This window comes from Ursus americanus, chromosome 16 (assembly GCF_024610735.1).
Source record: "Ursus americanus isolate L20-20 chromosome 16, mUrsAme1.1.p, whole genome shotgun sequence".
NCBI classification, from domain to species: domain Eukaryota; kingdom Metazoa; phylum Chordata; class Mammalia; order Carnivora; family Ursidae; genus Ursus; species Ursus americanus.
The window spans coordinates 59,125,232-59,152,036 of record NC_142142.1 but is presented as its reverse complement, the minus strand read 5'-3'; the positions used below and the strand labels follow the sequence as shown (position 1 = coordinate 59,152,036).

Below are 26,805 nucleotides of genomic sequence, written 5' to 3'. Positions count from 1 at the left end.
TTGCGCTGATATTGTCATTGGACCCAAATGTAGTAAGAATTTGCTTTTTATTGTAAACAGCAAACAGGTGATTCCACACGCTTCCTTGCGGCCATGTCTACCATGTTTGGACAAGCGGGAAAGGAGAGGAGACACGCTCACGATTGCAAGTGGACAAGACTGAAGCTACAAACTACTGACAAAGAACTACAGGTATGTCAAAAATGTCTGTTTACATCCTCTCCTTGGATCACAAATACAGAATCCCAGTGTATCATGAGATCGTTAGTCCACTGTGGGGGAGACAAGGAACTGAAAACATTTTAGTGAAACAAATATAATGTTCTGTCTCTCTACAAAAATGACACTCCTAGAAGTCTACTTGCCCAGCTGAAAAGTAGCTGGAAGAGAAGCCTGCTGACATGCCAAATTATTCCAGGGCAGAGGACCTAATAGGAAGTTTGTCTGGAACGCGTTCGAGACCAGCAGCTGATGTCAATGACCTTTCCATCTCCTCCCACATAAGCCTGCTCAGTTTCCATTCCTTAAAGCAAGTTAATATCAAAGACTGAAACCAACCTATTTCCCTTCCTTGATTCCTACTAGCAAAACAGGTTCCCAAACAACAACAAAAACAGGAGCCTTGAAATTTGCTAAATTTCTTGAAAACCAGAATCTCAAGATAACCAAGTCTTGTGAAACTCAAAGGAAAGAAACAATGGCAAGAACAAGAACCAGGGCCCCTCATTTGAAAATCACTGAAAGAAATCAAACTCCTCTCCCTCGTTCTGGAGTAAGAGCAGTATTATAAAGGTCAGGTCTCAGTATTCTCAGGAGGAGGAAACACTCCCGCATTTGAACATAAAGATGGTGCTTTACAGCACAGCAAAGTGGTCCCTCGACTGGGACATGCAGGAACAAAACAGCACTGCAGCCAAACGCACTGGCCTCTCACTGCCGCACTGGCCTCTCACTGCCGCTGAGAGCAGATGTGAGGGGCAGAGCATCATCTGACGTTTCTGGTGTGAAAATCCCTCGCTGCTGGGTTCCACGTGTGCATTTAGCATACATACCTGGGAACCTGTCCGCAGTACTGTGCATGTCAAACTAGCAAAACAAGGCTGAAATTTTAAAAGAAAACACCACAAACAAATCTACTTTAGAGCATATGTCAGCAAATTCCACCTCTCAAAACAACTCTGCCTTACAGAACTAGGTCTCAGCTGCAGAATGAATAGAAGCTGCCATCTCTACATCTCCACCCCCAAATACACATGATTCTGAACTGTTTTATCTGGCTGAGCTCAAGTAGAATGTAAAACAAGAGGACGCATTTTTTTAGTTTAATGGTCGAAACACATCTGCAAAAGGCACAAAAGAGAGCAAAGGAAACCTTGCATAACAGAAAAGCCTGAAAAAGAAAAGATGCTAAAACGGAGACACTTTAGCCACCACTGAATATCCCATATTATAAATGCTTAGCTTAAATGCCTACAATATAGGGGCGCCTGGGTGGCTCAGTTGGTTAAGCATCTGACTTCAGCTCAGGTCGTGATCTCAGAGTCCTGGAATGTGAGCTCAGCAGGGAGTCTGCTTCTCCCTCTGCCCCTCCCCCTGCTCCTGCTTCCTCTGTCTCTCTCTCACACAAATTAAATCTTTAAAAAAATGCATGATTATAAGCATGATTATATTATAATCATGCTTATAATCATGCTTATGTGTTTGCACTGAGACCACTTACTATCAGCTTTCATCTATCACACTGTGGCTACGTTCCTCCGTAGGAACTGTGAAGTGAAAATCCACGTCATCCAAAATCAGACTCCAAAAACGAGAGTCAATCAAAAACCACTTCAGTAAAATTAAGTTTTATTTTACATATGACAAAGCTCCAAATGTAATGAAACATTTCACCTTTAAAAAACATTTTTTGAGATTTTATCCTTACTTACTTGTTAGATTCTGTCTAGCAGATTATGCTGAACAAATATTTTTGAATAAATAAATTAATGAATAAATTCATCATAAACAATTTATGTGAAAAGAACAGGGTAATGTACCTTACATTTTTGGACAGAAGGCTTCCTAAATTCCATTTATTTATTTTCTGAGCTTTCCTCCTTAAGCAAAATAAATCAATAGATTCATATACACAGATAACCAAAATTCATATACACAGCTAAAGTAAAAAGGACAATAATAGTCATGAGTGTATCTCTAGCCCTAGATTACTCCTCATAAAGAAAAATTCATCGAGGATAGTACTTTCCATAGGTACCATAATGAGTTGCCACCTCACATCTCTTAGAAAGTCTACTATCAAAAGAAAAACAGAAAGAGAGAGGGGGGGGGAAGGGGGAAGGGGGAAGGAAGGAAAGGAGGGAGGAAGGAAGAAGGAAGGGAATGGCACAAGTGTTGAAAATAAGGAGAAAAGAGAACCCTTGTGCACTGTTGGTGGGAATGCAAACTGGTACAGCCACTGTGGAAAACAGTATGGAGCTTCCTCAAAAAATCTAAAAATAGAACTACCTATGATCCAGCAATTCCACTTCTGGGTATTTACCCAAAGGAAATGAAAGCGCTGACTCAAAAGGTTACCTACATCCCCATGTTCACTGCAGCATCATCTACAGCAGCCGAGACGTGGAAATGACCTAAGCGTCCACTGATAGATGAATGGATAAAGAAGTTGGGTTTTTATATACAATCGAATGTTTTTCAGTCATTAAAGAGAAGGAAATCCCGCCATTTGCAGCAACATGGATGGACCTGGAGAGCATTATACTAAGTGGAGTAAGTCACACAGAGGCAGACATGCCATATGATCTCACTTATATGTGGAATCTAAAAACAAAAACAAAAAACAATAAAACACCAAACTCCTAGGTACAGAGAGTGGTTGCCAAACCACTAGTTACAGGCTGGTGGTTGCCAAAGGCAGGAAGGGCAGGGTAGGTGAAATGGGTGAACCACCATCCAGTTATAAAACAAACAAATTCTGGAGATGCAAGGTACAGCATGATGACTGCAGTAACTACCAGTGTGGTGCATATCTGAAAGCTGCTGGAGGCCTTCAAAGATCTCATCATAAGGCAAAAAAGAGTTGTAATCATGCGTGGGGACAGATGTTAACTAGACTTACTGTGGTGACCATTTTGCAATACAGACATGTATCAAGTCATTATGTTATACACCTGAAACTAATACAACGTTATATGTCAATTATATCTCAATTACAAAAAAACAAACTAGGAGATACACACCAAAAAAAACACAAAGAAAGAAAGAAAAAAGAAAACGAAAACACCTCATTGCTGGTGGTGATGATCATAGTAACACCAGCGTTGGCAGGAGGAGGGGGAGCTACAGTGGCTGCTGTCATTACTATTAAATTCTTCTCAATTCTGTATAACAACTGAAATTCAAGAATTAGATGCCAACTTCAAACTATCACAGAAAGCACAGAAATGAAGTGATTTCTCCATGGTTCGTTAGGAGTTACCAATAGGGATGAGCTAGAATCCCGCTCTCCCAACTTGTCCAATGCCAAATCCAGTCCCAGTGCAAACACCTGAGGGTCTGGACACAACACACAGAGACTCTGACTTCCTTGGTCCCTAGCGCGGTGCTGGAGTATTTAACTGAATGGTGACTACAACCGCCCCTGGGGCCTACAGTACTTCATGTTTACTTATTTGGGAAGGATTACTATGAAATCCTACTGCCTTTGGAGTCCATACTACACAGATTTAGCATTTCAGCATTTTCTAACTCAAAATCCTAGCTAAATATTGTAATTGTCTGTGAGCTTTCTATAAATACAGAAAACCGGCCTTCATCTCAGACATTCTGAATCAGAATAAACCACAGTACCTGCCCTGGAAAAAGCCAGTCTAGCAAGGAGAACGGAAACAAACTACAGGGACCTCAAATATGCAAATATCAGATACAGGCTAAGAACCAAAGTTTCTTACCATGTTTATAGATATGAATGCCAAGCTTGAAAATTTCAGCAGAGAACTGGAAATGATTTTTTTTAAGACATCATAAGTCTGAAGAAAAACCAAGCAGATACTCTAAAACAGAAAAACACCAGGACTGAAATGAGGCCATTGATGACTGGGTTTAACAGCAAATGAGCTGTGGCTGAGAAGAGAATTAGTGACAGAAGAAACTGTCTGGAGTAGTGTGGAGAGAAAAAATACACCAAACACAGAAGAGAGGTTAAGCAAAATAGAGTCTACAGAAAACAGGCAGGTGGAGAATAGAACAGAGACAAAATCTACAGGGATAATGGCTGAGTTTTCCAAAACCAATGGAAAAAAAAAATCCACAGGTTCAAGAAATCCCACAAATCCCGAGAACAAATAAACCCATCAAAATAAGCAGAATAATCAGGCACATCAAAAGGAAACTACAGAAAACAAAAGATAAAGAAAAAAAAATCTTAAAAGAAGCCAGAGAAAGAAACAAAGGTCACCTTCAAAGGTCACAAAAGCAATACTGGGAGCCAGAAGAAAGTAAATGACATCTTTCGTACACGAAGAGAAAATAACCGCCAGCCTGGAATTCTATCCCTGGTGAAAATACCCCCGAAGGATGAAGGTGAAATGAAGACACTTGCAGACAAAAATAACACAGAATGGCCAGCAGCAGACTCGGAGTAAAGGAAATGTAAAGGGTGCTGCATGACACAAAAGGAAAATGACCCCAGATGGAAGGTGTGACATTAAAGAATGAAGAACAAAGAAAACAACACTGACTGTAACTGCCACAGAAGTATCTTTAAAAAAGTAAGATAATTCAAATACACAATAATAAAAGGATATAAATTATCAGGGAGTACTGGAGTTAAAAAGTTCTGAAGTTATCATACTATTCAGCAAAAAAGATACCAAATAAGCTTAGACTCTGAACGCATCTCAAGTAAGTATGTTGAGTGAAAGAAGCCACACAGCAGGGTGTACCCTGTAAGATGCCCGTATAACAGACTCCAGAGAATATCTGTGATCTGAGGTGTTGAGGAACAGGAGGTGATAAGCAAATTTCTGGGAAAGATGGACACATTTGTCATATTGAAAGTCTTGAAGCTTTCGTGAGTGTCTATTTTAATACATGCAGCTTACTGAATGACAGCTATGCCACTAGGAGCGGTTTTTCAAAGAAAATGTTGTGGGATGTAGTTAAAACAGTACTTGAATTCACAATCATAAAAATGTATGCCAAGACTATTTCCCAGGTTCTTGGGATGCCTGGGTGGTTCAATCGGTGAAGCATCTGCCTTCGGCTCAGGTCATGATCTCAGGGTCCTAGGATGGAGCCCCACATTGGGCTCCCTGCTCAGTGGGGCATCTACTCCTGCCTCTCCCTCTGTCCCTCTTCCCAGCTCATGCTCTCTCTGTCTCTCTCTCTCTCTGACAAATAAATAAAATCTTAAAAAAAAAAAAAAAAAAGAATATTTTCCAGGTTCTAAATTGATCCACTGGTGGACAAACAGAACAGGAAACTCAGGAAGACCAGAAGCTTGTTTTGTTTTGTACGGGAGAAGAGCAGTGGGTGGTAAATGGCTGAAAACAAAGATGAGCTCAGACTTAAAAAATGTCTTTTAGGAAGTTGGATACTCAGGTCCAAAATCAGAGGTGGGGAGGGGGGAATCAAGGCTGGAAATAATTTTGTATCTCCCACACTGCTTGGGAAAATGCAGGTCACAGAAATAAAAGCTCTTTTAAGAGACATCTATTTAACCAACCTATATGCTCCATTACTTCTGGAAGGCATACTCATGCCCCAAATGTGTGCTGATCACAGGCAACTCTCTAACACGTTCATGCATTTCCACTCTCACCACCTGAGCTACAAGCTTAACAAGTCAAGCACTCTGTGCCATCCACACTTGTTTTGCTGTTACTTAATTTAATGATATATTACGTAAACTGATGAAATTGACAAAGGAAAGATAGGATTTTTTTTTAAGATTTTATTTATTTATTTGACAGAGAGGAAGCGAGACAGGGAACACAAGCAGGGGGAGTGGGAGAGGGAGAAGCAGGCTTCCCGCTGAGCAGGGAGCCGGATGCAGGGCTCGGTCCCAGAACGCTGGGATCATGACCTGAGCCGAAGGCAGACACTTAACAACTGAGCCACCCAGGCGCCCCAGGATTTTTTTCTCTATACGTTAGGTTGAATGCTGCTGACTTAGTACAAGGGAACAAAATAATGAATTGTTGTAACAAATGTGATAACTCAATAATAAAATCTTGGAAACACAAACATCAAAACATAAAACCCTACACTCAGGTGTCACAGGTTCTTTAAGCTTTTGCTTCACCTTAAAAAAATGAAAACTGGAAAGACAAGGCAGACTGTGGACCCTCCCAGAAAGAAGGGCCCTATATCAAAATACTGGTAAGTGAATTTATATGTAGGTTAAAACAAAGTGTTTGTAATATTCATGCATTATTATCCCCAAATTTTAGTGACTTCTCAGTTAAACAGCCAAGCACTGGTTCCTACTGTGTCTCCTAAACGGGCCTCTATTGTAGCTCTCTGCACTCGATGAATTTGATTCTAGTTCCACATACCTGGAGTGACATAATGCTGCTGTCTTGCTACAAAGTAAATGCACAAATTCTACCCGAAAAGATAAAAGAATTGGTATTTGGAAGGCTCCAAATACAACAAAACGTTCTATTTCATGGTGTCAAGCTGTGAAAGATTTTTTTTTAGCAGATGACAGGCTGGAACGGGCATATCTCTTTGCCATTATCCTTACTGTAATGGCAGCATGGATACTGCGACATATGAAGGACAGAAGGAGGACACTGTAAGAATTGTCAACAGACTCTCATTTGCCCCATTTACACAAAAGGGAATTTTGGCTTCCAAGAGATCTTGAAAGATAAGAAAATTACACAAAAATTGGAATCTTCAGAACATAAGTTAGTAGGGGAAATGCTTAAGTGAAAATAGAACTCAATGTATAAAAACCAACACGACCAAGTAAGGTAAAGCATTTACTTCTGGCCCATAAACCAGCAGATCCATCCACTTGTCCACATTAGTTCTGAATGTTAGGGACACAATGGATAAAAAGGCAAATGAAGACGTGGCCCAATGCACCCCCACCAATACACACAGCCATACCACAGCTATGGGTACAAAGCGCCCCTGCACGCACACCCAGAAATGGGGGAACAATATAAACCCACTTGGATGGCAGATCGTCATCCTTTCAATGCTGAGGGCACTACAGAGACTATGGGAAATACCACAAGTAAGTTCTAAGGATAGAGAAGGGAGAAAGGAGCTACACAGCAGACACAATCTATTTGACAGAACTTAACAAAATGTAAATATTCCAAGGACTCGCAGAAGAATAAAGTCTGGGGCGTGGAACCAAGATAAAAATAAGGAAGAAGAAATCGCTTGGCTTCTGAGGCTATAAATGTTGCCGACATATATACATTTTGAGGGCTGAAGTTGAGGTTAAAGATGAGGTCAGGATGCTGAGGGTCCAGGCTGTATTAGTTGTTTCAAACCCCATAAAGTATCTTTGTTTTCTTCCCCCAATTTGTGCTGAGGATCAGAAAATAAGGAAACATTTGTCTGTTAAAGCAACACACTCCTAACAGAGACGTACCCTATGAGTCATTCCTGATATACAGGAAGCGATGAGAATCACTCCAGCATCAGAACATCTCTGGGGCAAACTATGCAGAGTTTGCAAAAAAACACAGAATCTACAAAACTACTCAGCTGGCAACAGAGAAACTGGGTCGCTCGAGAAATCCCACAAAAAGTTTTTACCCAATACCTTATATTTCAGAAGATCAACCTGGACTCAATATTTGCTAAAAGCATGAGCCTGGAGAGAGAACAGGTAATATAATGAAAGACGGAGACCTCTAGCAGGCATTCAACAGACACAGTCTTCATTAACCAAATACCCAATTGCCCAGCCCACTCAGCTGCAAAAATCATCATAATAAAAAATATTAACTGATAAACAACTTCTTATAAAATTGGTACTTCTCCATATATCTCTGTGTTTAATACCAGCAGCTATCTGCGCCCATTGTGGTAACCCTTTGGTCGGTCTTTCTGTGAATTTTGATGTAATGTATACTAACTTTGTAGGGTGACAGAAGGTAACAGACTTGTTATGGTGATCATTTTGTAATGTATATAAATTTCAAATCACTATGTTTCACCTGAAATCAGGATAATACTGTATGTCAATTCTACTCAAAAAAAAAAAATAGGAGTTCTCAAATTTTCTAGGAAGAGGAAGCAAGTAAGAAGTTAAATATAATCTCAAGGATTTTAGCTAAGGAGAAACAAACAAACACTAAAAACAATGGTGCCACTGACAAATTACTACAATGGAATGGAAACTGGAGTAGATACTATAGTAAATTTCTTACAACAATTAAGGATGTCAAGGATGAGGAAATACAGAAAAAGGGACAGAAGTCTGGGAGCCAGGTTCTAGGTCTGGGGCAAAGAGCCAGGAGAGAGAGCAAGCAATTACACAGTGTCAAAAGCAAACAGAACAGGCGCAACGGTGGGTAAATGCAAGAAGAAAAGGTGAAGCCACCTTCCTGGGGACCACCGAAAATCTCATCTTCCCTCCAGGAAGGGACCAAAGAAGCAGCTTACCTTAGTAAGTCTCTACACGTATGAATTGCTCTGAGTTAGAAAACAGTTCACATACGTTAACTCACAATCCTTCAGCCAGGCAAGAGCTAATATTAATCCCTTTTATATACGACACAAAGGGCTCCAAATAGAGTCAACTTTTTAAACTGCATGATACACTTACATGTTTAGAAAATATTTTTTCCAAAATTACAAAGATTGGCTACTGTCAAAGACCATCTTTTACAAGAAAACCTATTGTTCTTGTCCTAAATTGTAACACCCGTGCTTTCCCGCTATTATGAGGGCAGATTTAACCAAGAACCCCATCATTCAAATTGGCAGCTAAAAATGATGTGCCTTCAGAGACATCAAGTGGAGGTGACAACTGCAGCAGATTATCTGCGCAGGTAAAGGAACATTTTCCCTTCTGTACGACCTTCAATTGTGGAGAGAGCATTTAGTTCCCACTCCTCGTATTTCCCTAGGTGGGGCAGAAATTTCCACAGGAGTGAAAGTATAGGAACAACACACCTGGCTTTTCTCCCTCCTTTACTTCTTTTGTTTGTTTGTTTTTGGTTTTTTTGAGAGAGAGAGAGAGAGCACGCGTGTGGGCAACCAGGGAGAGGAACTGAGGGAAAAGAAGAGGGAGAGAGTCTCCAGCAGACTTGCTGCTGAGTGTGGAACCCAACCCGGGGACTCGATCTCACAACCCTGACTGAGATCATGACCTGAGCCGAAATCAGGAGTTGGTCCCTGAACCTACCGAGCCACCCAGGTGCCCTTCACATTTAACTCTCCAGGAGAGAAGGCATGGCTGGAGCCAGTGGCTAGCCTGGGGCCACGCTTGCTCGGCTGAGCTCTTCCCTCTCTCTTTTTCAGATCTAGCTGGTTTGCAGAACCTAATACATGCTCCTTTACGTCCTACGTTAGAGAGGAATCCCCTGCCTTTACGAGGAAGGTCTCCCACTGTCTGGCTGCACCAGTGACAACGACAGCATGTCACTTTAACACATCCATGTGGCACAGATCTAAAGCCACACTCTCCTGTGTTTTCTCAGTAGTAAAGTGGACACGCTGATCTCCAGTTAGGTCTCCTTTCTCAATTGGTTACACAGTTGAGAGGAAAAGACAAAGATGTTCTTTACTGATCTCCTAAAGCCACAAGCCAGGATAAGAGGTAAAATAAAAATAAGCCACACAGAGAAGAGCTCTTTCATTTTCCCATCCTTATTATTTTATAAAGCATTTAATAAACATCCACACATGTGGGTGATACGATGGCTCCATCTCATCGCACAGCACTAACTCTCTCATCACAGCATCAACACGATCACACGAGTTCAGCAGCAGTTAAAAAGCCACAGCACTAAAAACCTAGTGATGGGAACTACACGAATGCAAAACAAAACCACCTAGTAAACTGTATTCGCCTCCAGGAACAAGATCAGATTTTGAAGCAACCTCTAGTTAGATTAGATGACCTGATATTTTTAAAGGTTCTTCTGGACTTAAAATTCTGATTTCTAACTAAAATTCTACCTGCAGTTTGCACTCCTCACTTTAAATCATGCTTTTTCTATCTTCCTGAGCAGTTCAAGTCAAGTGCAGCTATACCAACAAGTCAACGAATAACATGAACCTCGTGTTCTTCATCTGTAAAAATGAGGATATTACCCTGTACTGCTCAGAGTTTCTGAAGGGATTGAATCAGGTGAAATATGTGGAAAAAGTATCAAAATTCTGGACATACACATTTTAGTTTTGTGTTCCTTTTTCTGTGGCCTGCAGCCACCATCTTTGGCCACTAGATGGCAATGCTGCACCACTCAGGAGGGTAGTCTGACTTGGCTTCAACAGCCACACGTGAAATGCTTAAAAAAATGTGTAAAAAACAGGGGTTTTCCTACCATCTGATCAGCTGATGGATAAAACTTCAGACACCTGAAAGAAGAGGCTTTGATAATCTTACATTCTATAAGAAATGAAAGTACTAATAGCACCTTTACTTCTCATGTTTAAATCTTAACTCACTTTACTTAAGAAATGTGGGAAATCCCATGAAAACAGCATCGCGTAAGGTAAGACAGTTGATGGCTAATGAAAATGTTTGAACATTTACCTCTGACCCCAAACTGAGAGAAACAATCTCATCCTCAAAAGCAGAATGTGTGTCAATATGAGCAGGAATTCCTGGGATAGAAAACAAAATCGTATGTCACTTCATTTTTCCTTTCAGTAGATTTAAGATGACTCTAAATAAAGCCTCACACTATACTGGGGTCTGATAATCAGGAAGATACTGTAATTTTAGGTAAAAGGAAACACTGAGGGTGAATGTGGTTACATAAAATCAAACTAAATCTGAATTAAAAACACCTTCACCTCACTCTGAAGAGCCACTGGTACTCCACTTTGAAACCAAGCAGTGAGAGTCACTGCTCACCTGGGGCATTTACCCAATCCCAGCCCAAGAGAACATGTGACAGGTAAATACCACAGTCATGTTTTCCCTTAAAACGCAGATTCCCAAATACATGCGGAACAAAAGCAAGAGCCCGGTGTGAAGACTAAGCATATCAATAACTCAGATATGGCTTCCTCCATCAGTTTCTCATCTATGTTAACTGAGCGTCTCCCAAGAAAAAGGAATTTGCTAGGTGGTAAGAGTATATAAAGCAAGTAAAACACAACCCTGTACTCAGGGAGCATACAGACCAACAGAAAGACTGACAGGTAAATACGTAATTATAATACATTATGATAAAAGCAGGAAAAAACCCAAAACCCCACGATGTCTGCCATTAATAAAATCCTTAAGATCATTTCAGTACTAGAAATATTACATGAAGATGCTGCTAATATTAAGTGCAAAACTCAGGAGCCTGAAGATTTTTACTAATATCATCCTAGAATTGTCTTCGCATTCTCAGAGGAGAAGGAAGAGCAAGGCCATCCAACCGAGTAACGTTCTTCCAGGGTATCTGTAAATTACATGGTTCTTCCACTGCGTGCCGCCTATGTCTGAAACAATCCCCTCTGTCTACATGAAACGCTGAGAAGCAAACAAAAAACCACAAACAGCAGCCCCGCCACTCTGCTTATCTATACTGAGACCCAAGTTCCTCAAGGGATTAACATGTAGATTTCCATGGGATTAAACAGTCAACACAGGTAACACACATAAGCAAATTACTGTGAAGAGCTAGTTAAAGCTAAAATATCGTATCTTTGATTTTAGCGAGTTAAAGAATCTACTTAGTTATGAAATATATGATTGCAATGTGGAAATAAGAAAAGACTCACCATGCCCAGGTTCATACTGGTTTACGGTCAACTGATCGGGTTTGTGTTTGATGAAACCTTCTTTCAACCATTTCTCCAGAATGCTATCCCAAATGTCAGGAAGACCTGATGTCAGTAATCATAAAGATAAAACATTAAAATATTTACTTTGCATGTTTTACTCAAGAATAAAAAAAGCCACTGTGAGAAAAATCACACAGCTTTTAATTTAGCAGTCAAGATCTAAATACAACAATAAACCCATAAGACAAAAACAAAATAAGAACAAAACCTTCAGAATCTTTTAAACTTATTTTACTGATTTTAATCAAACAAAATATCCAAAAGAAAAATTTTGCTCACAAATCTGGCATTTTGTAAAACAGCAATGAAATTATAAAATTTACTATTATATACTGGAAATTAGCCTGACCACTCTTTCTTTTTATTTTAAATTATTCCACTTTTTAAAATTAAATTTCAATTTAATTTACTTATTCTAAATCATTTCCTTTTATTTTTTTTTTTAAGTTTTCTCTTTATTTAAGCAATCTCCACACCCAATGTGGAGCTCAAACTCACAACCCCAAGATGAAGAGTCGCTCATTCTTCCAACTGAGCCAGCCAGGTGACCCTAAATTATTTTCTTTTAAAAAACACAGTTTTCAGGGTGCCTGGCTGGCTTGGTAGGAGGAACATGCGACTCTTGATCTCAGGATGTGAGTCTGAGCCCCACTGAGCCCCATGTTAGGTGCAGAGATTACTTAAAAAATTAAAATATTTCAAAAATGAAAACAAAACACAGTTTTCAAAGTAGAACTAATTTACTTTCACTGGAGCCAGAAATGTTATTTTATGAGGGAAAATAAGCCTTAAATAAGATTAAAGTCATACAAATAAATATAACTCCAACACAATCCTACCAAAAGTTTAATATGCAGATCATACAATAAAATCTTATTGATCAGTCAACCCATTAGCAAAAACTGGCAAAAGATATGAAAGACGAATTCACAGAAAGGTAAATATAAATGGCCACCCTCACCAGTAATCAGGAAATTATATATAAAGTTAAAAGTTTTATAATATCCTATGTTGGTGTGGGTAGGGGAAGGAGGTGCACGCTCAGCAAGAATACGTCAATACCGCTGGGTTAGGGGGCAGTTTTTCAGTATCTATTAACATTTTTAAATGAACATAACTGACATAACAATTCTGCTACTTAGCGTCTCCCCTGAGAAATTCTTGCTTACCGCATAAGAGAGATACACAAGGACACGCACTGCAGCACTCCTTCTAAAAGCTAAAAACTAGAAATCACCTAAATGTCTACCAACAAGGAACCAACTGAAGAAGCCACTACTGAACGCTGAATACAATGAAAAACCACATAAGATCTCCAAGACAGTTAATAAAGGGAGAACCAGTTGGAGGTATACATGTAAGATGTGAACATAGAACACACAATATAATACTACATGTTAATAACAGCATACTTTTACAGTATCTCTACTGGGATGTAAAGTCATTTGTTACAGCACGGGAATAACGTGTCCTCACCTGGTAACAGTACTACTTCTGAGAAGAAGTACGGGAGTAAGGATGGTGTTCAAGCGGAACTTTAGCCTCAGCTATATGTATCCAATTTTTACAACAAAACTGCACTACGTATGTAATTTTTTTTTAAAGATTTTATTTATTTATTTGACAGAGATAGAGACAGCCAGCGAGAGAGGGAACACAAGCAGGGGGAGTGGGAGAGGAAGAAGCAGGCTCCCAGCAGAGGAGCCCGATGTGGGGCTCGATCCCAGAACACCGGGATCATGCCCTGAGCCGAAGGCAGACGCCTAACCTCTGTGCCACCCAGGTGCCCCTATAATTTAAATGTTTTAATCAGCTATTTCAACAAGCTTACCTAGAAATGACAAATGAAACATACTATGACATACTTCCAATATATTAAATCTCTCTTTTCTGAGCCACATTTGTCATGTATTAGCAATTACTTACCCCCAGGTAATGGCTTGTCTTTATCTACATTGTTGTTCTCATAGTGGAATTCATAACCAAAATGCTTTACTCTCCTGTGCTTTAAGGATTTTTGAGCTAAATGAAGAAAAGAAAGTAAACTATTTGAGAGAAAAAATGTCTGCATTCCTTAGTTTATTTCAAAGTCAAACTTGTGAGTCAGGATTCCTTTAGTAATGGCAATTTTTGTTAACTGCTAACTATTGTCTTTAATAAAAGTAAACATTCTACCTCATCTCTGCTGTCCTTTTCAGTCTAAAATGGTAACAAACCGTTGCAGAGTTTCACCCCATGAACCTCAAACATGGATGCTGCCACTCACAAGGCCACTTAAGACCTTGAAAAAGTCAGAAGAACTCTAATTTGCAAATATCTCCAGCAGGCTCTCACTGCATTGCAGCAGCAAGGTGCTGAGGTGCTGATCCCACACCGGAAATGTGCCTCGTGGGGGACGGGATCAAAGATTATGTGAAAGGGCTTACCAGTGTTAGCTCTACAAATGTTAGCTAATAAATATTAATTAGTTTGGAGCTTAAAATTGATAGCTATATAAATGTCATTTATTATTGATGTCCCTACAAATTGTAGGCATGACTTGCCTAATATTAGATCTAGGCTACTTTCAGTAATTTTGAGGAAACATTAGAAATTTTAATAAAGCAAAGGAGGAGAAGGAAAGGAGAAGCACGAGCATGGCGTTTTGCAGAGATATTTAAGTATCATATTTTAGAAGTTTTACTTACCATTTTGATTGTCCATATCCTCTGTCCAGTTAACGCTTTCCAAAAGCATTTTCTCATCCTCAGAAGAAATAATTTCTTCTACTACCATGAGGCCTGGAGGTAAGGCCTGAAGCCCCAACTCTTTCCATTGTGCTGTGGGAAACCAAAACAAAACAGTCACATACAAAACTTAAATTTTCCTAAATACAAATAATTCTGTCCAGAGGCCATTTATCAGTTCATAAAATTCCCAATCCTCATATTCGGAAATAAGAATGCTAAAGGCACATGACACAGGAAAATACAAAAACGAAAACCAAGATACAAATTATGGTACACTGTATCCACCACAGTTACTAACAGCAAATAAAACAGTATTTCCTTAAATATTATTTGATTGAGCTACTTTTTAAATCTCACTAAGAAAGAAGGCTTGTCATAATGTCTACAGTTTGCCACTTTATTAAAAATCCAGACTGTCTCTAAATATTGAATATAAAAACTTAAATGCTCATTTTTGCCCTTAGGTTCTTGATACTAGCTAGCTATGGTCCAGTAACAGAAAAAAGTAAAACAACAAAAAAAGTATTCCAAAAACTGAAAATATCATCGTTTGAAGAATTATTTGGTATATATTAAAATAATTTAAGTCCCTATGCCCTTCAAAGTTCAAGACAGGTGTAGCTGTGAAAGAAAAAGAAGAAAGAATTTATGATTAAAGGGAATAATGCAAGTCACATTTACTCTTAGGGATCTCATTGTTCATGCTACAGATGTGATTTCTAAAGCTTTTCTGCTGAAGAGTTTTCATCCTTGAATCATTTAACATAAAAATTCACAGAACAATAATATAAATGTCTACTAGATTTTATTACTATTTCAGAAATACAAACAGTGAAGCACCTGATAAATATTTACCAAGTGTTTACTACATGTCAGGCATTATATTACTTACTCAAATTATGTAAGGAAAGCTTTGGGGAAAATTCCTTAAAGACAGGCAATTTATAATACAAGTAATTCATACTTAGTTTTCTAAAAACAGTTTTAAAAAAAAAGAATTAAAAACACCCCTTGTATTTATTTCTCAGTGGCTCTTTGGTAGTAGTTATCAAAACCAGTATCAAAACATTCGTGACACAGTTTTGTTCTCTATTTGCTTCTACTCAGATTTATTTCCTAACAACAGCCTTGTAAATACATCTGGATCTAATGTGGGATTTCAAATAAAGAACACTCCAGGACTCACTTTGTACAATTTCTTACAGAGTGTTCAACATACTAATTAGGGGAAAACCCAAGTACTTCCTGATCAAAACTTACTCCCAAACCATTCAGTTTTCAAAAACTGCTCATAAACACATAGGATATAAAAATAACACAGTTTTTTTAAAATCTAAAGCTTATGTCAGATTTTAAATTAAATACATATAGATACTGCGGATTATAATTCCTAAAATATATCTTTAAAAAGTCTTTAAAACTTTCCTCTGAGTCTTATTTTACAAAAACATAAATTCGGTCAGATTAGACTCACCTACCCATCCCCGGGATATCTGAACAAACATTATGTTGCCTAAATAGGTGGCAAATGAATATAATGGGAGACCAGATGTCCACATCAAAGTTCACCCCAGTGCATCTTACTTCCATGGGACAGTGCTGAAAAGATGTACTAATCTCTGTAGCAGTTCTGAATATCGGTCTATAAAGCTTTTATTTAAATTAGTTTCCTTAAATAAAATTAAAAAGCCAGTTCCTCCTTGGGGCACCTGGGTGGCACAGCGGTTAAGCGTCTGCCTTCGGCTCAGGGCGTGATCCCGGCGTGACGGGATTGAGCCCCACATCAGGCTCTTCTGCTATGAGCCTGCTTCTTCCTCTCCCACTCCCCCTGCTTGTGTTCCCTCTCTCGCTGGCTGTCTCTATCTCTGTCGAATAAATAAATAAAATCTTTAAAAAAAAAAAAAAAACAGTTCCTCAATCACACAATCACATCGGACAGTCCAGCTATGAACGTACAAACATTGCCGTCATCACAGAAGGTTCTGCTGGACACGGCCACTATAAAGCTTTAGGGATCTCTGGTGGCTAAAGGTTTCCCCCATAAATGGCAAGCTTGGCACACAATCATCAGATCACAACTGATTCTTAAGCGATGAACTGAAAGCTTCCCCCAGCATTAAATTTTGAAAAACACAATTAGGTAGCAGGGTTCCAAAATAAATAACAGGGGTGATAAATATACTGTGAGGGTGGAAGGCCCAGCTCCTTAAAAGCAGGCTATGTCTAATCCACGTCCCTTCAAGTACTGGCCCCATGCCTGGCACAAACTTGGTGCGTGAAGAGTGTTTGTTAGACAGAAAGGGTCTGCTTACCTGAGGTCCTATTTGGTTTCACAATAACTCAACCTCCTAACTTAGGTATGAAAAGAAAAGTCACACAAAACCAACGACTATTTTTTAAAAGACGCCTGTATACTAATACCTTTTTCCACAAAATTCAAGTACAGAATGATCTTTTGTCCTAAATCATCCACTATTTCCTTCCCGTTGAGGGTGATGTAGGCTTTCTTGGCTTCGTCGGCAGTCCTGTATCTCACAAACGAGTAGGGCTTATTAGGTGGCATTAGGAGAGCATCCACCAGCCCACACTTCTCTAGCGCTGGGAGCAGCTGGCTCCTACTCACACTGTTACCCAATCCACCATTGGCGACAACCAGGCTCTTTAAAAAACAAAAAAAGAAAAAAAATGAGCAATTAGTATCAATCCATTTATTTTCAAATAAGATTTTAAAATAAGATAAAATAAGATTCTTTTTAAATAAGATTTCCACAAAGGTGTAAATAAGACAGGAAAAAGGTTTCCTTATGGTGGTTATTTGGTTTTCTAATTTCATACACAGTATATAAACCAATTTATTAAATATTGTGAATTAAAAAGTATACCTATGATATAAATAATACTGATTTTTAAATAGCCTTTGCAGGGACGCCTGGGTGGCTCAGTCGGTTAGTATCTGCCTTTGGCTCATGTCATGATCCCAGGGTCCTGGAACTGAGTTCCTCGGGCTCCTTGCTAGGCAGGGAGCCTGCCTCTCCCTCTGCTTGTACACTCTCTCTGTGACAGATAAATAAATAAAATCTTAAAAAAAAAAAAAAAAACCTGCTTTAAATAGCCTTTGCAGTAAAATATTCCTTTCTTAATGGCCACGCATACAAATTAAAAGGTCACATTACTGCATATAAGTTTAACACAATGAAAGAGAAACAGGAGGGAGACAAGGAATACGAATTACAAAATACTTTCTGCCAGACTATACTATATACTTTTACCTACTTAATCCTCATTAACATAACCTTCACAACAAGCCTACAAAATGGGTAACAGTAGCCCCACTTCAGTTAGAAATTGAATAGCAAAACAATTAAGTTAAGGTAGTGATTAGAGGGAGCTGGGTCTCAAACCTATTTCTGTCAGTTTCCAGAATCCAGACTTGATATAACCATGACACAATGTTTACTACAGTTTCTACTGAACATAAAACAGGAAATTTTTCTTGTGTCTGAGTAATTTGGTCATTTTGCAAATAAAACTTTTTCCTTATTAAGTTTTATGCTTATTTCCTGTTATTTGCAGTCCTGCACTAAACTTTATTCAAGGGATTTGTTTGCGGTGGTGGGGGGGGGTTCCTATTTTTATTCTGATGGTTACAGACTAGGACCTCTTATAAAACATTCTACACAGCGTTAACATTTTTAATTTATAATCTACGACTTCTAAAAACTTTGTAGCATAAGAGAAATAAACCACTGATGGCTTACTCTTATCAGTTTTATCATTTATACTAGGTATTGACAAATTTCTTCTGAAAAGGGCCAGACAGTAAATATTTTAGGCTTCTCTGGCAAGTCTCTGTCACATACTCTTTATTTTCATTTTCAACAACCCTTTGAAAAGGTAAAACTCATTCTTAGCTTACAAGCCAGATTTGACCTGGGGACAGTACTTTGCTGAACCCTGATTTATATTCCAAGCTGGAGTTCAGAATATAATGTATTAGTTTCATATATCACCAAATGGGAATATCTAAAAACTTGACTTAAAAGAATGTAATAGATCTTTATAAAACTGGATGAGAAAAGTAAAGCTCTGTGCTGTCACAGAAGACTCAATGCTTCATATGTTTGCAAATACACACATACACATGATGAACAAATACGCTAATACAATGATACAAAACATGGTATAAAATTTAGTCTAAGATGGCTTGCCTTGGACCTCATTCAACAGGGTTTATAAAGTACTAAAATAATTTGTTATATGCAGCCATAGTTACAAAAATATTTCTATATTCCCAAATCTAAGGAATTGCAAAGGTGTTATTTGTCAAGGATTCATTGCCCCATCTAGAAATTGAGGAGCATGGTGAAGTACCACTTGAGGAATACTAGTGGTCCTCAAGGATGCTAAGTGATCTGTGGGCAATTCTAAAGGCAAACCACACAAACGCAAGTGCAGAGGGGAGGAAAGGGAGGAATTTATTTTCAACTGCATGTGAGTCACACAATGTCTTATTTATAATTGTTCAGGCAAGCAATTTTCCCAATAACATTAAGTACAGAATTCAGAATTTTTTTTAAAGTTATCTTCAGTCTTGGCAATTTGAGGACCACTGCTCTAGAAAAATCTCACAATGGCTATAATTTTGCACAAAGGCACGTATACTTATAATACATCATGAACAGAATATTTATTGTCTCCTGGGTAGATAATATGCAATTAGAGGTCCTTCTAGAATTTTATTCTTTTCTTTTAAAAATATTGTGTAGAAAAAAATAATCAAGCCCAAATAAGAAGACAATTTGGAAGCCAAGAAGGTGAGATTAAAGCTTCTAGAAATCTAAAAAAAAACAGATCCACTAGAAACAGCTTCAGAGGCAGAAAAAAAAAAACTTAACCCATTTCTTTCCTTACACTTATCTTCACCTAGAAGGAAAAGAAAGCAAGTTACACTTGGGAAGAGAGGAACAGAGACTACGTCAGTTTATCTTCTGAATGCCTCACAGCCTCGGTGGCTCTTGGCAGAAATAGTATAGTGTGTGCAGCCATATTACTTCTAATCCATTGTGTATTCTATCTTCTTTATAGGAATTTGGTTTAATTCTCTGAAGTCATTAATACTGTGTTTAATCTAAGTATGGGCCTGTTGCCTGCTAAATTTAAATCTCCCTCAACAGGAGCACCTGGGTGGCTCAGTTGGCTGAGCGTCCAACTCTTGATTTCAGCTCAGGTTATGATCTCAGGGTCATGAGATCAAGCCCCACATTAGGCTCCGTGCTGAGCATGGAGTTTTCTTAAGATTCTCTTTCTCCCTCTCTCTCTGCCCCCACCTAAAATAAACAAATCTTTAAATACATAAATAAATAAATCTCCCGTAACAGATTACTCATTTCTAAAACTATCACACAGCACAGAAGACAGCATAACATGATATAAGGAAAGAGTATTGGTCTGAAACCCAAGTTTTAATCCCAGCTTCACCTTCTCAAGGGCATGTGTTCGGCCCTTGGTTAGATGATGGCTGATCTTCCTTCCTACTCCTTAGAACCAGAAAAAATACCTTATATTCACATGGAATTTTAATGATTAATAAGTACTGTCACATACTTGCTCTAGAATCTAATAATCTAATGGAATGAAAACACATGGGATACTATGTCTTTACAAAAGAAGAAAGCTGAGATCAAATGGACTGCTCATGTCCAAATAAGTGGAAAAGCTAAAATTTAAACTAAGTTCTTCTTAACTCACAGTCCAAGAAGTCTCACAGTCCCTCATATATATAATTGATAATATATTATAATATAATACATATATTTGAATTATTGCCATTAGAAAATGAAAAGGCTTTGTAAATAAGGTCTAATAAATTTAAAATGTTTTATAGCACATAATCAAAATACTTTATAACAAAAATGAAGTTAGGAATAGAGGGGAAAGACTACATTAGTATACAAAAGACTGAGGTTTAGTTTTCTGCTCAACCACCTTATCAAAGGACATAACACCTGTCAGAGCCTTATTTCTCTAACCCATCACGTAAGAATTCCTAAGCAATTAAATATAATAATGACTGGAAGTATGCTTTGTAAATTCTACAGTTATACAGTATTTCTGCTATTAACATATACCTACCACTCCCTCCAGTTCAATCAACACAGTCAATGGAAATTCAAACTATGTCCCCAAAACAGAAAGTTAGCAGGTCCCATCATTTGTATACTGAATAGAGACATAACACAAGACTGAACGATCACGGCCTTCTTCTCCGAGGAATTATTAACAATATGATTACAACACGTTAACATGGCGACACAACTACACTCAAACAGTAATAGTTCTAGGTTACCTGAGTGGCATAGGATACTGTCTCAATGCCTTCGTGTCTCAGCAAAGTATGCCTGGCTTTAATCTGTTTCCTTAAAAACTTCTTCTCGGTTTTATTGAGTTTGTAATTACTTTGATGGTTGCTGTCCATGCCAATACTGGGGGGAAAAAAAGGGTATAAAATGTCAACTTTAAGAATCCTAACGGAAGTCCTAACAATGCTATTCATATATTCCATAGCTTATAAATATTTTTATGTGATCATTTTTTAAAACACTTACTTTATTTTTCACCATCGAAGAGAAGTGAAAATAAACAGATGCCTGGAGAACAAAGGGATATTTAAGAAGGTAACAAAAAAGCAGGAACATCAAAAAAGCAAGAGCATCTCTGAGGGTTCTACAAAAGGTTCTAATGCCTTAGCTCTGTTAAATGCACTACATTACCCATACGTGATATATCCCCTTACTTGTGAAGTCCTAGGTAAAATGTGCCACAGACAAATTACACAAACATAAGGTTAGGAAAGAAAAAAAGAGAAGAAGAAAAAGAAAGAATACAAAAACTTCACAGAATATATGCTATGATTCCATTTACATAAAGTTCAAAACCCAAAAATTTATTGTTTAAAAATACACATAGCAAAATGCAAAGAAATAATAAACACAGAATTCAGAAGAGAAGTTATTTCTGATGGGAGGAGAGGAATGTGATATAAAAGGAACAGACAAAAGCATCAAAGGTATTTCTTAAGCTAGATGGTGATTTAGATATTTTTTTATTTTTTAAGCTGTACATATTATATATACTTATACCCATAATTTTTTAAATACAGATGTAAGAACCCCATAGAACTGTGTTTTCCTTCTACTAAAATATGTTAGTCAGCAAGTAGTTACTGAGCACTTTCCCACAAAGGCCTTCACACTATCTAAATCAACACCCTACATCATGCTTTATTACAGCAGCCTATTTATTTTAGTCACAGAATTTAACATAATTTGTGATGATTCGTTTGGTAGCTTAATCTCCCCACCAGGATATAAACTCCAAGACATCAGGAATGCTAGACATAGTAGGTGCTCAATAAAAATGTGTTGAAGGGCTACATGAGTGATAATGGGCAGATATACACGTGCCTATTTATACTATCGGCACTCTACAGCCTACAACCACAATACACAGTTCGTGCTTTCAACAAGTTTAGAAATTAGTTGAGGAAAACACACAAACACTAAACAGTGAAAGAATAACATATCTTGATATAATTGTTAATTATAGAGTCTTCAGATGTGACATGAATTAGAAAAAAAATAAGATCCCTGTTAACTGGAAAAATCTGAGAGAACTTCAAAACAGAAGTTGACTTGAGCTGAGCACTGAAGGGCAAGAGGAATACGGAGTCATCTGGAAGGGAAGTATCCGGTGAAGCAATAAAGAGCAGGAGCTAAAAACAGAAATGGATATGTCTGGCAAAGACAGTGAGAGGTAAGCATAATTTTTTTAGAGCAGAGACTGTCAGCTGATCCACCAATCCCACTCTTCACCCACTTGAAAGTCTTCAAAGTTAGCAAACAAAATAAATTTAGGAAGTTAAATAAAACCGTATTCCAAAACAGCTCATAAACAGCCAAATCTCTAATTACTAATCTTTATGTCTAGAGAGAAAATGCTGAGTCGATTGGAAGAACAGCCAGGAGCTAACTTAACTAAGCCACAGGGTGCATGTGAGAGGAGCTAGACAGCTGGAAGCGAGACACAGGAGGACCTGGCAAGTAGGACCAACGGGCTGATCCCGCATGCAGGGAGGCTGTAAGAAGAAAGAAAACAGAGAGATGGGGAAGACAAAAGAAATGTTCTAGTACCTTCCATAGGACTTGGTGACTACTGAGACGTGAGGGAAAGAGGAAACACAGATCACTTCCTAACAGGACAGAGCCCAAGTGACTGAGAGACCAGCGATGTCATTCGGAAACTGGAGGTCAGAAGAGGGTCAAGAAGAGAGAGGGTAGCGAGTGAGGGAGGTAACAATGAGTAGGACTGAGGATGTAACAGGTCTGAGGCACTGGTGAGATACACAGGTGCAATGTCTGGCTGGCGAGTGACAGTATGAAGTGGCTAAAAGAAGAAATCAGGTTAGAAAGCTTTCCGTGTCCTCATTAGACAAGAAGAGGATAGTTGAACAGATATTTTTGACACTGCACTGATTATAATTATTTGTTCTAATGTTTGGCCCCTTCCATTGGACTATGAGCTCTTTGAGGACAAGGATTAAGTCATAATTTTCACTGTTTGCCCAGAATCTCTTGTGAGTGTTATGAGACACTATAACAGTGTTTAGGGGTCCAGGTTCTATGTTCAAATCTCAGCTCTACCACTTACTAGCTGTACCATCCTGTGTGAGTTATTTCTTTCTGTGCTTGGGTTTCCTCACCTGTGAAACTGGATTAATAGTGCCTGCTCTTGGCACATAACTCCACCTAAACCGTGCACTAAAAAACTAGACCAAACTCTACCACGGAATCTAGCAGCATAAAGCCACGTCCCTAGCATGTCCCAGCTTCCCCATTACAATGTCTGCCTGAGAAAACTAAAAATGCTGCAGGAAATTTTACTATTTGTTCTAGCAACACCTGCCAATAGGCCCCCGATCTCCCCTTCTCAAGAGTATTTACTAAAAGGGGATTACAACTGTGAATATGTATCTCTTACACTCAGTATCTCTCTCAGAACACCTAGGTGGCTCAGTCGGTTGGGCATCCAACTCTTGATTTCAGCTCAGGTCATGATCTCAAAAGTCAAGGGATTGAGCCCTGCAATGGACTTCATGCTAAGCACAGAGTCTGCTTGCATTTCTCCCTCTGCCCCTCCCCCCACTCACGCACTCCCACTCTCTCACTAAGATGAATAAATATTTTTTAAAAAGAAGAAGTATTTCTCTCAAGGACCTGAGAGCCATTCCTTTGAAATGTAATCATCAGGAAGGACAGGACCTCTGATAAAAAAAAAATCCTAACTTTGATTAACTGCCAGGTAGCAAAAACAGCTGGCCTAATTGCATTTGAAAGGACCAACTCTTTGTGATTTTTCACTTCTCTGACTCTACATAGCCCCTGCTCTAATCCCACCCCATTCTACCTTTAAAACACCCAAATCATTTCTCACAAATTGGAACGGAGCTCAGCTCTTTCCCCTACTGTCAATAGTGACTAAATAAAACCTGTTTTCACCACTTTAATGTCTGGCTGTGTTAATTTCTGATACCATCTCATAAATTTGTTAAAAGGATTAAATGTCTATTAATAAATTGTTGATAGCTTCCAGAAGAGCCAGAGCAGAATGATTTAAGAAGACAAAAGCTGAGGGCCCTCAAAGGAGCTATCGTACTGCCATTCTATTTCAAGATCATCATCTTTGGAATGGCATCTCTGCAGTGTGAAATGGAAAACAGGGATAAATACACAAAGAATTCTTGTTTTAATATGTCACATAAGCAAAGACAGCAAAGTGGAAGAAATGAGAAAAGGATGCTGAATACATCTTTTTTAAAGTGTGACACTAAGAGCCCAGCACCAGCAGATGGAGCCTCATGATTACATTCTGTCATCCTCGCTCCCCCCTTCCAATTTTTTTTTTAATTTTAAAATGTTTTACTTGAGTTCAATTAAGGTCATTAGAAAATACTTTAAAAAGTTGATGAAGTTGGAACTCTGAACTCAATCAGAAATATTCTTATTGAGTTAAAAACAATGCCATTAATTCAAGTGATAGTGTGTGGTTTTGTTTTTTTGGTTTTTTTTTTTTTTTTTTTTTTTCCTTTCTTCCCTTTCAAAGACAAATCCAGATAGCTCTGGAGCCCCATTTGTTCCCCATTCAGTGACTTGGCAATGTCCTGGCCCAGCAGGTCTGAGTCACCTCAACACAAGGAATAGGCTGATACCAACCGCTGAGGTCTTGGAGATGCCCCCTTTCTAACAAGGCCACTTCCCTGGCCAAAAATTTCTACTATTGCACAAAGGTTGGATGCTCCTTGCCATGCTGTGGGAGTGTTATGGGATGTTATGGGAGTGAGGTCACTATTTACTAGACAGGATATTAGCCATACTGAGTCCAGTCTAATCAAAAATAGTCTAAGCAACCATGAGAGACTGTGGACTCCAGGAAACAAACTGAGGGCTTCAGAGGGGAGGGGGGTGGGGGTTTGGGATAGGCCGGTGATGGGTATTAAGGAGGGCACATATTGCATGGTGCACTGGGTGTTATATGCAAATAATGATCATGGAACATTGCATCAAAAACTGGGGATGTACTGTATGGTGACTAATATAACAATATAAAAATTATTTTTAAAAAACAGTCTAAGCACACTCTCTGTGGGATACCAAGAATTTAGAGATTACACAGACTCTGCTAGGAAGTTTAACCTCAACATATCCTATTGGATATTGCCCTAAGCGCTAACAGTTGTGTGATCCTGCCCCCACTTGAACAACAGAGTGTCCATAACGAAGTGTAGAAAAATGTTTCTGTGCTTGTAGATAAATTTGAATTTAGTAGCTATTCAAACTGCATTGCCTATTTAAAAAGAAAATTAAAATTTTAAATGATGAAAAAAATTGACCTCATCACTTGTCCTATCACCCTGTTTTAATTCTTTAAAGAACACCTACTCTATATTCTCTTACGTCCTCATTCATTTATTTTCTTTCTCCTCTTACCAGAAAATAAACTCTATGAAAGTAGAGATTTTGTCTGTATTATTCACCTGGAGCATTCAGCACCTAGAACAGGATCTAGCAACAGGCTGACACCCAATAAACGTTTACTGAGTAAGACAGTACTTCCTAAACTTAACTAACCTTGCCTTATCTCCTAAACCACTTCTTCAGAATTCTGAGTTTGGTGGCCCTCTTCGACGTTTTCACTAATACTTGGTGTGTGCCTCCGTCTCTGCTGTTTTCAGATGGTATTATAATTACCCATTTATGTGTTGGGCCCGCCCCTAAAACTGTAGCGACATGCGGTCAGAGACTTGAGTGCCTGGTACACAGTAGGTACTCAGTCAATATCTGTGGAATAAAATCAGCTGAAACCACAGCCCGACACTCCAAGAGGCTCAAACGTGAGCACAGCAAGATTCAACTGTGACCCAGCAGACCACCAGCGATGCCTTTTCCTCGCCGCACTGGCACAGGTCACACAAGCCCGAGCAGCGCCAGCCTAACCCTCCCCGGCTGCCGTCGCCCGTCCCCAACCTCAAAGGAAACAGAAAAGTGACACAGACAGCACGTGAGCATCCGCACCGAACACACACACACGTGCACCCCAAACACCAACGGAACCAGCTGCCCACGGATCAGCCCAGGGCCTCTATCCCGCCCCCCTGACCCGACTCTGGCCTCAGGACCACGCGGGTGAGGCCGACAGAGGAGACCGGAAGAGGACAACAGAAGACCGCGGGGTTGCATCCATCCCGCCCGCCAGAAAGAAGCTCCACAAATCGCCGCCGCGGCTCAGGCTGAACTCTCGCCACGCCGGCGCCCTCCCCTTCGCTACCCTCACCAGTTTGTCCCTGAAAGCTGCGGCGGGTACCCGCACATCACCTCACCTGGGCGCAGCCATGTTGGAGGAAACTGCACTACATTTCCCGCGAGCCTGCGGGGCGACGAGGAGGCGCTCCCACAATCCCCTTCGCCGCCCTGAGGCTGTCGTTTTCCTGCGCGGTCTCGAGGCTTCGGGCAGTGAGCCGGTGTGCAATACGGTGAAG

At 39.2% G+C, this 26,805-nt stretch overlaps 1 protein-coding gene across 3 annotated transcripts in view; it reads right to left on the bottom strand.

Moving 5' to 3' along the window:
• ALKBH8 (alkB homolog 8, tRNA methyltransferase) overlaps nt 1–26,805 on the bottom strand; it is a 51,755-nt gene extending 24,950 nt beyond the window's left edge. The window contains exons 1-8 of one of the 3 annotated variants that reach the window (XM_045797689.2): nt 26,647–26,802; nt 21,320–21,361; nt 21,061–21,196; nt 17,136–17,373; nt 14,673–14,804; nt 13,912–14,007; nt 11,923–12,027; nt 10,739–10,809 (exon numbers count right to left, since the gene is read on the bottom strand). In XM_045797689.2, coding sequence (XP_045653645.2) covers nt 10,739–10,809; nt 11,923–12,027; nt 13,912–14,007; nt 14,673–14,804; nt 17,136–17,373; nt 21,061–21,189 — 771 coding nt within the window. In that variant the 5' untranslated portion in view covers nt 21,190–21,196; nt 21,320–21,361; nt 26,647–26,802. Of the gene's footprint in view, nt 1–10,738; nt 10,810–11,922; nt 12,028–13,911; nt 14,008–14,672; nt 14,805–17,135; nt 17,374–21,060; nt 21,197–21,319; nt 21,362–26,646 lie in introns of all 3 variants that reach the window. The other 2 variants (XM_045797688.2, XM_087868486.1) reach the window with 2 other exon arrangements.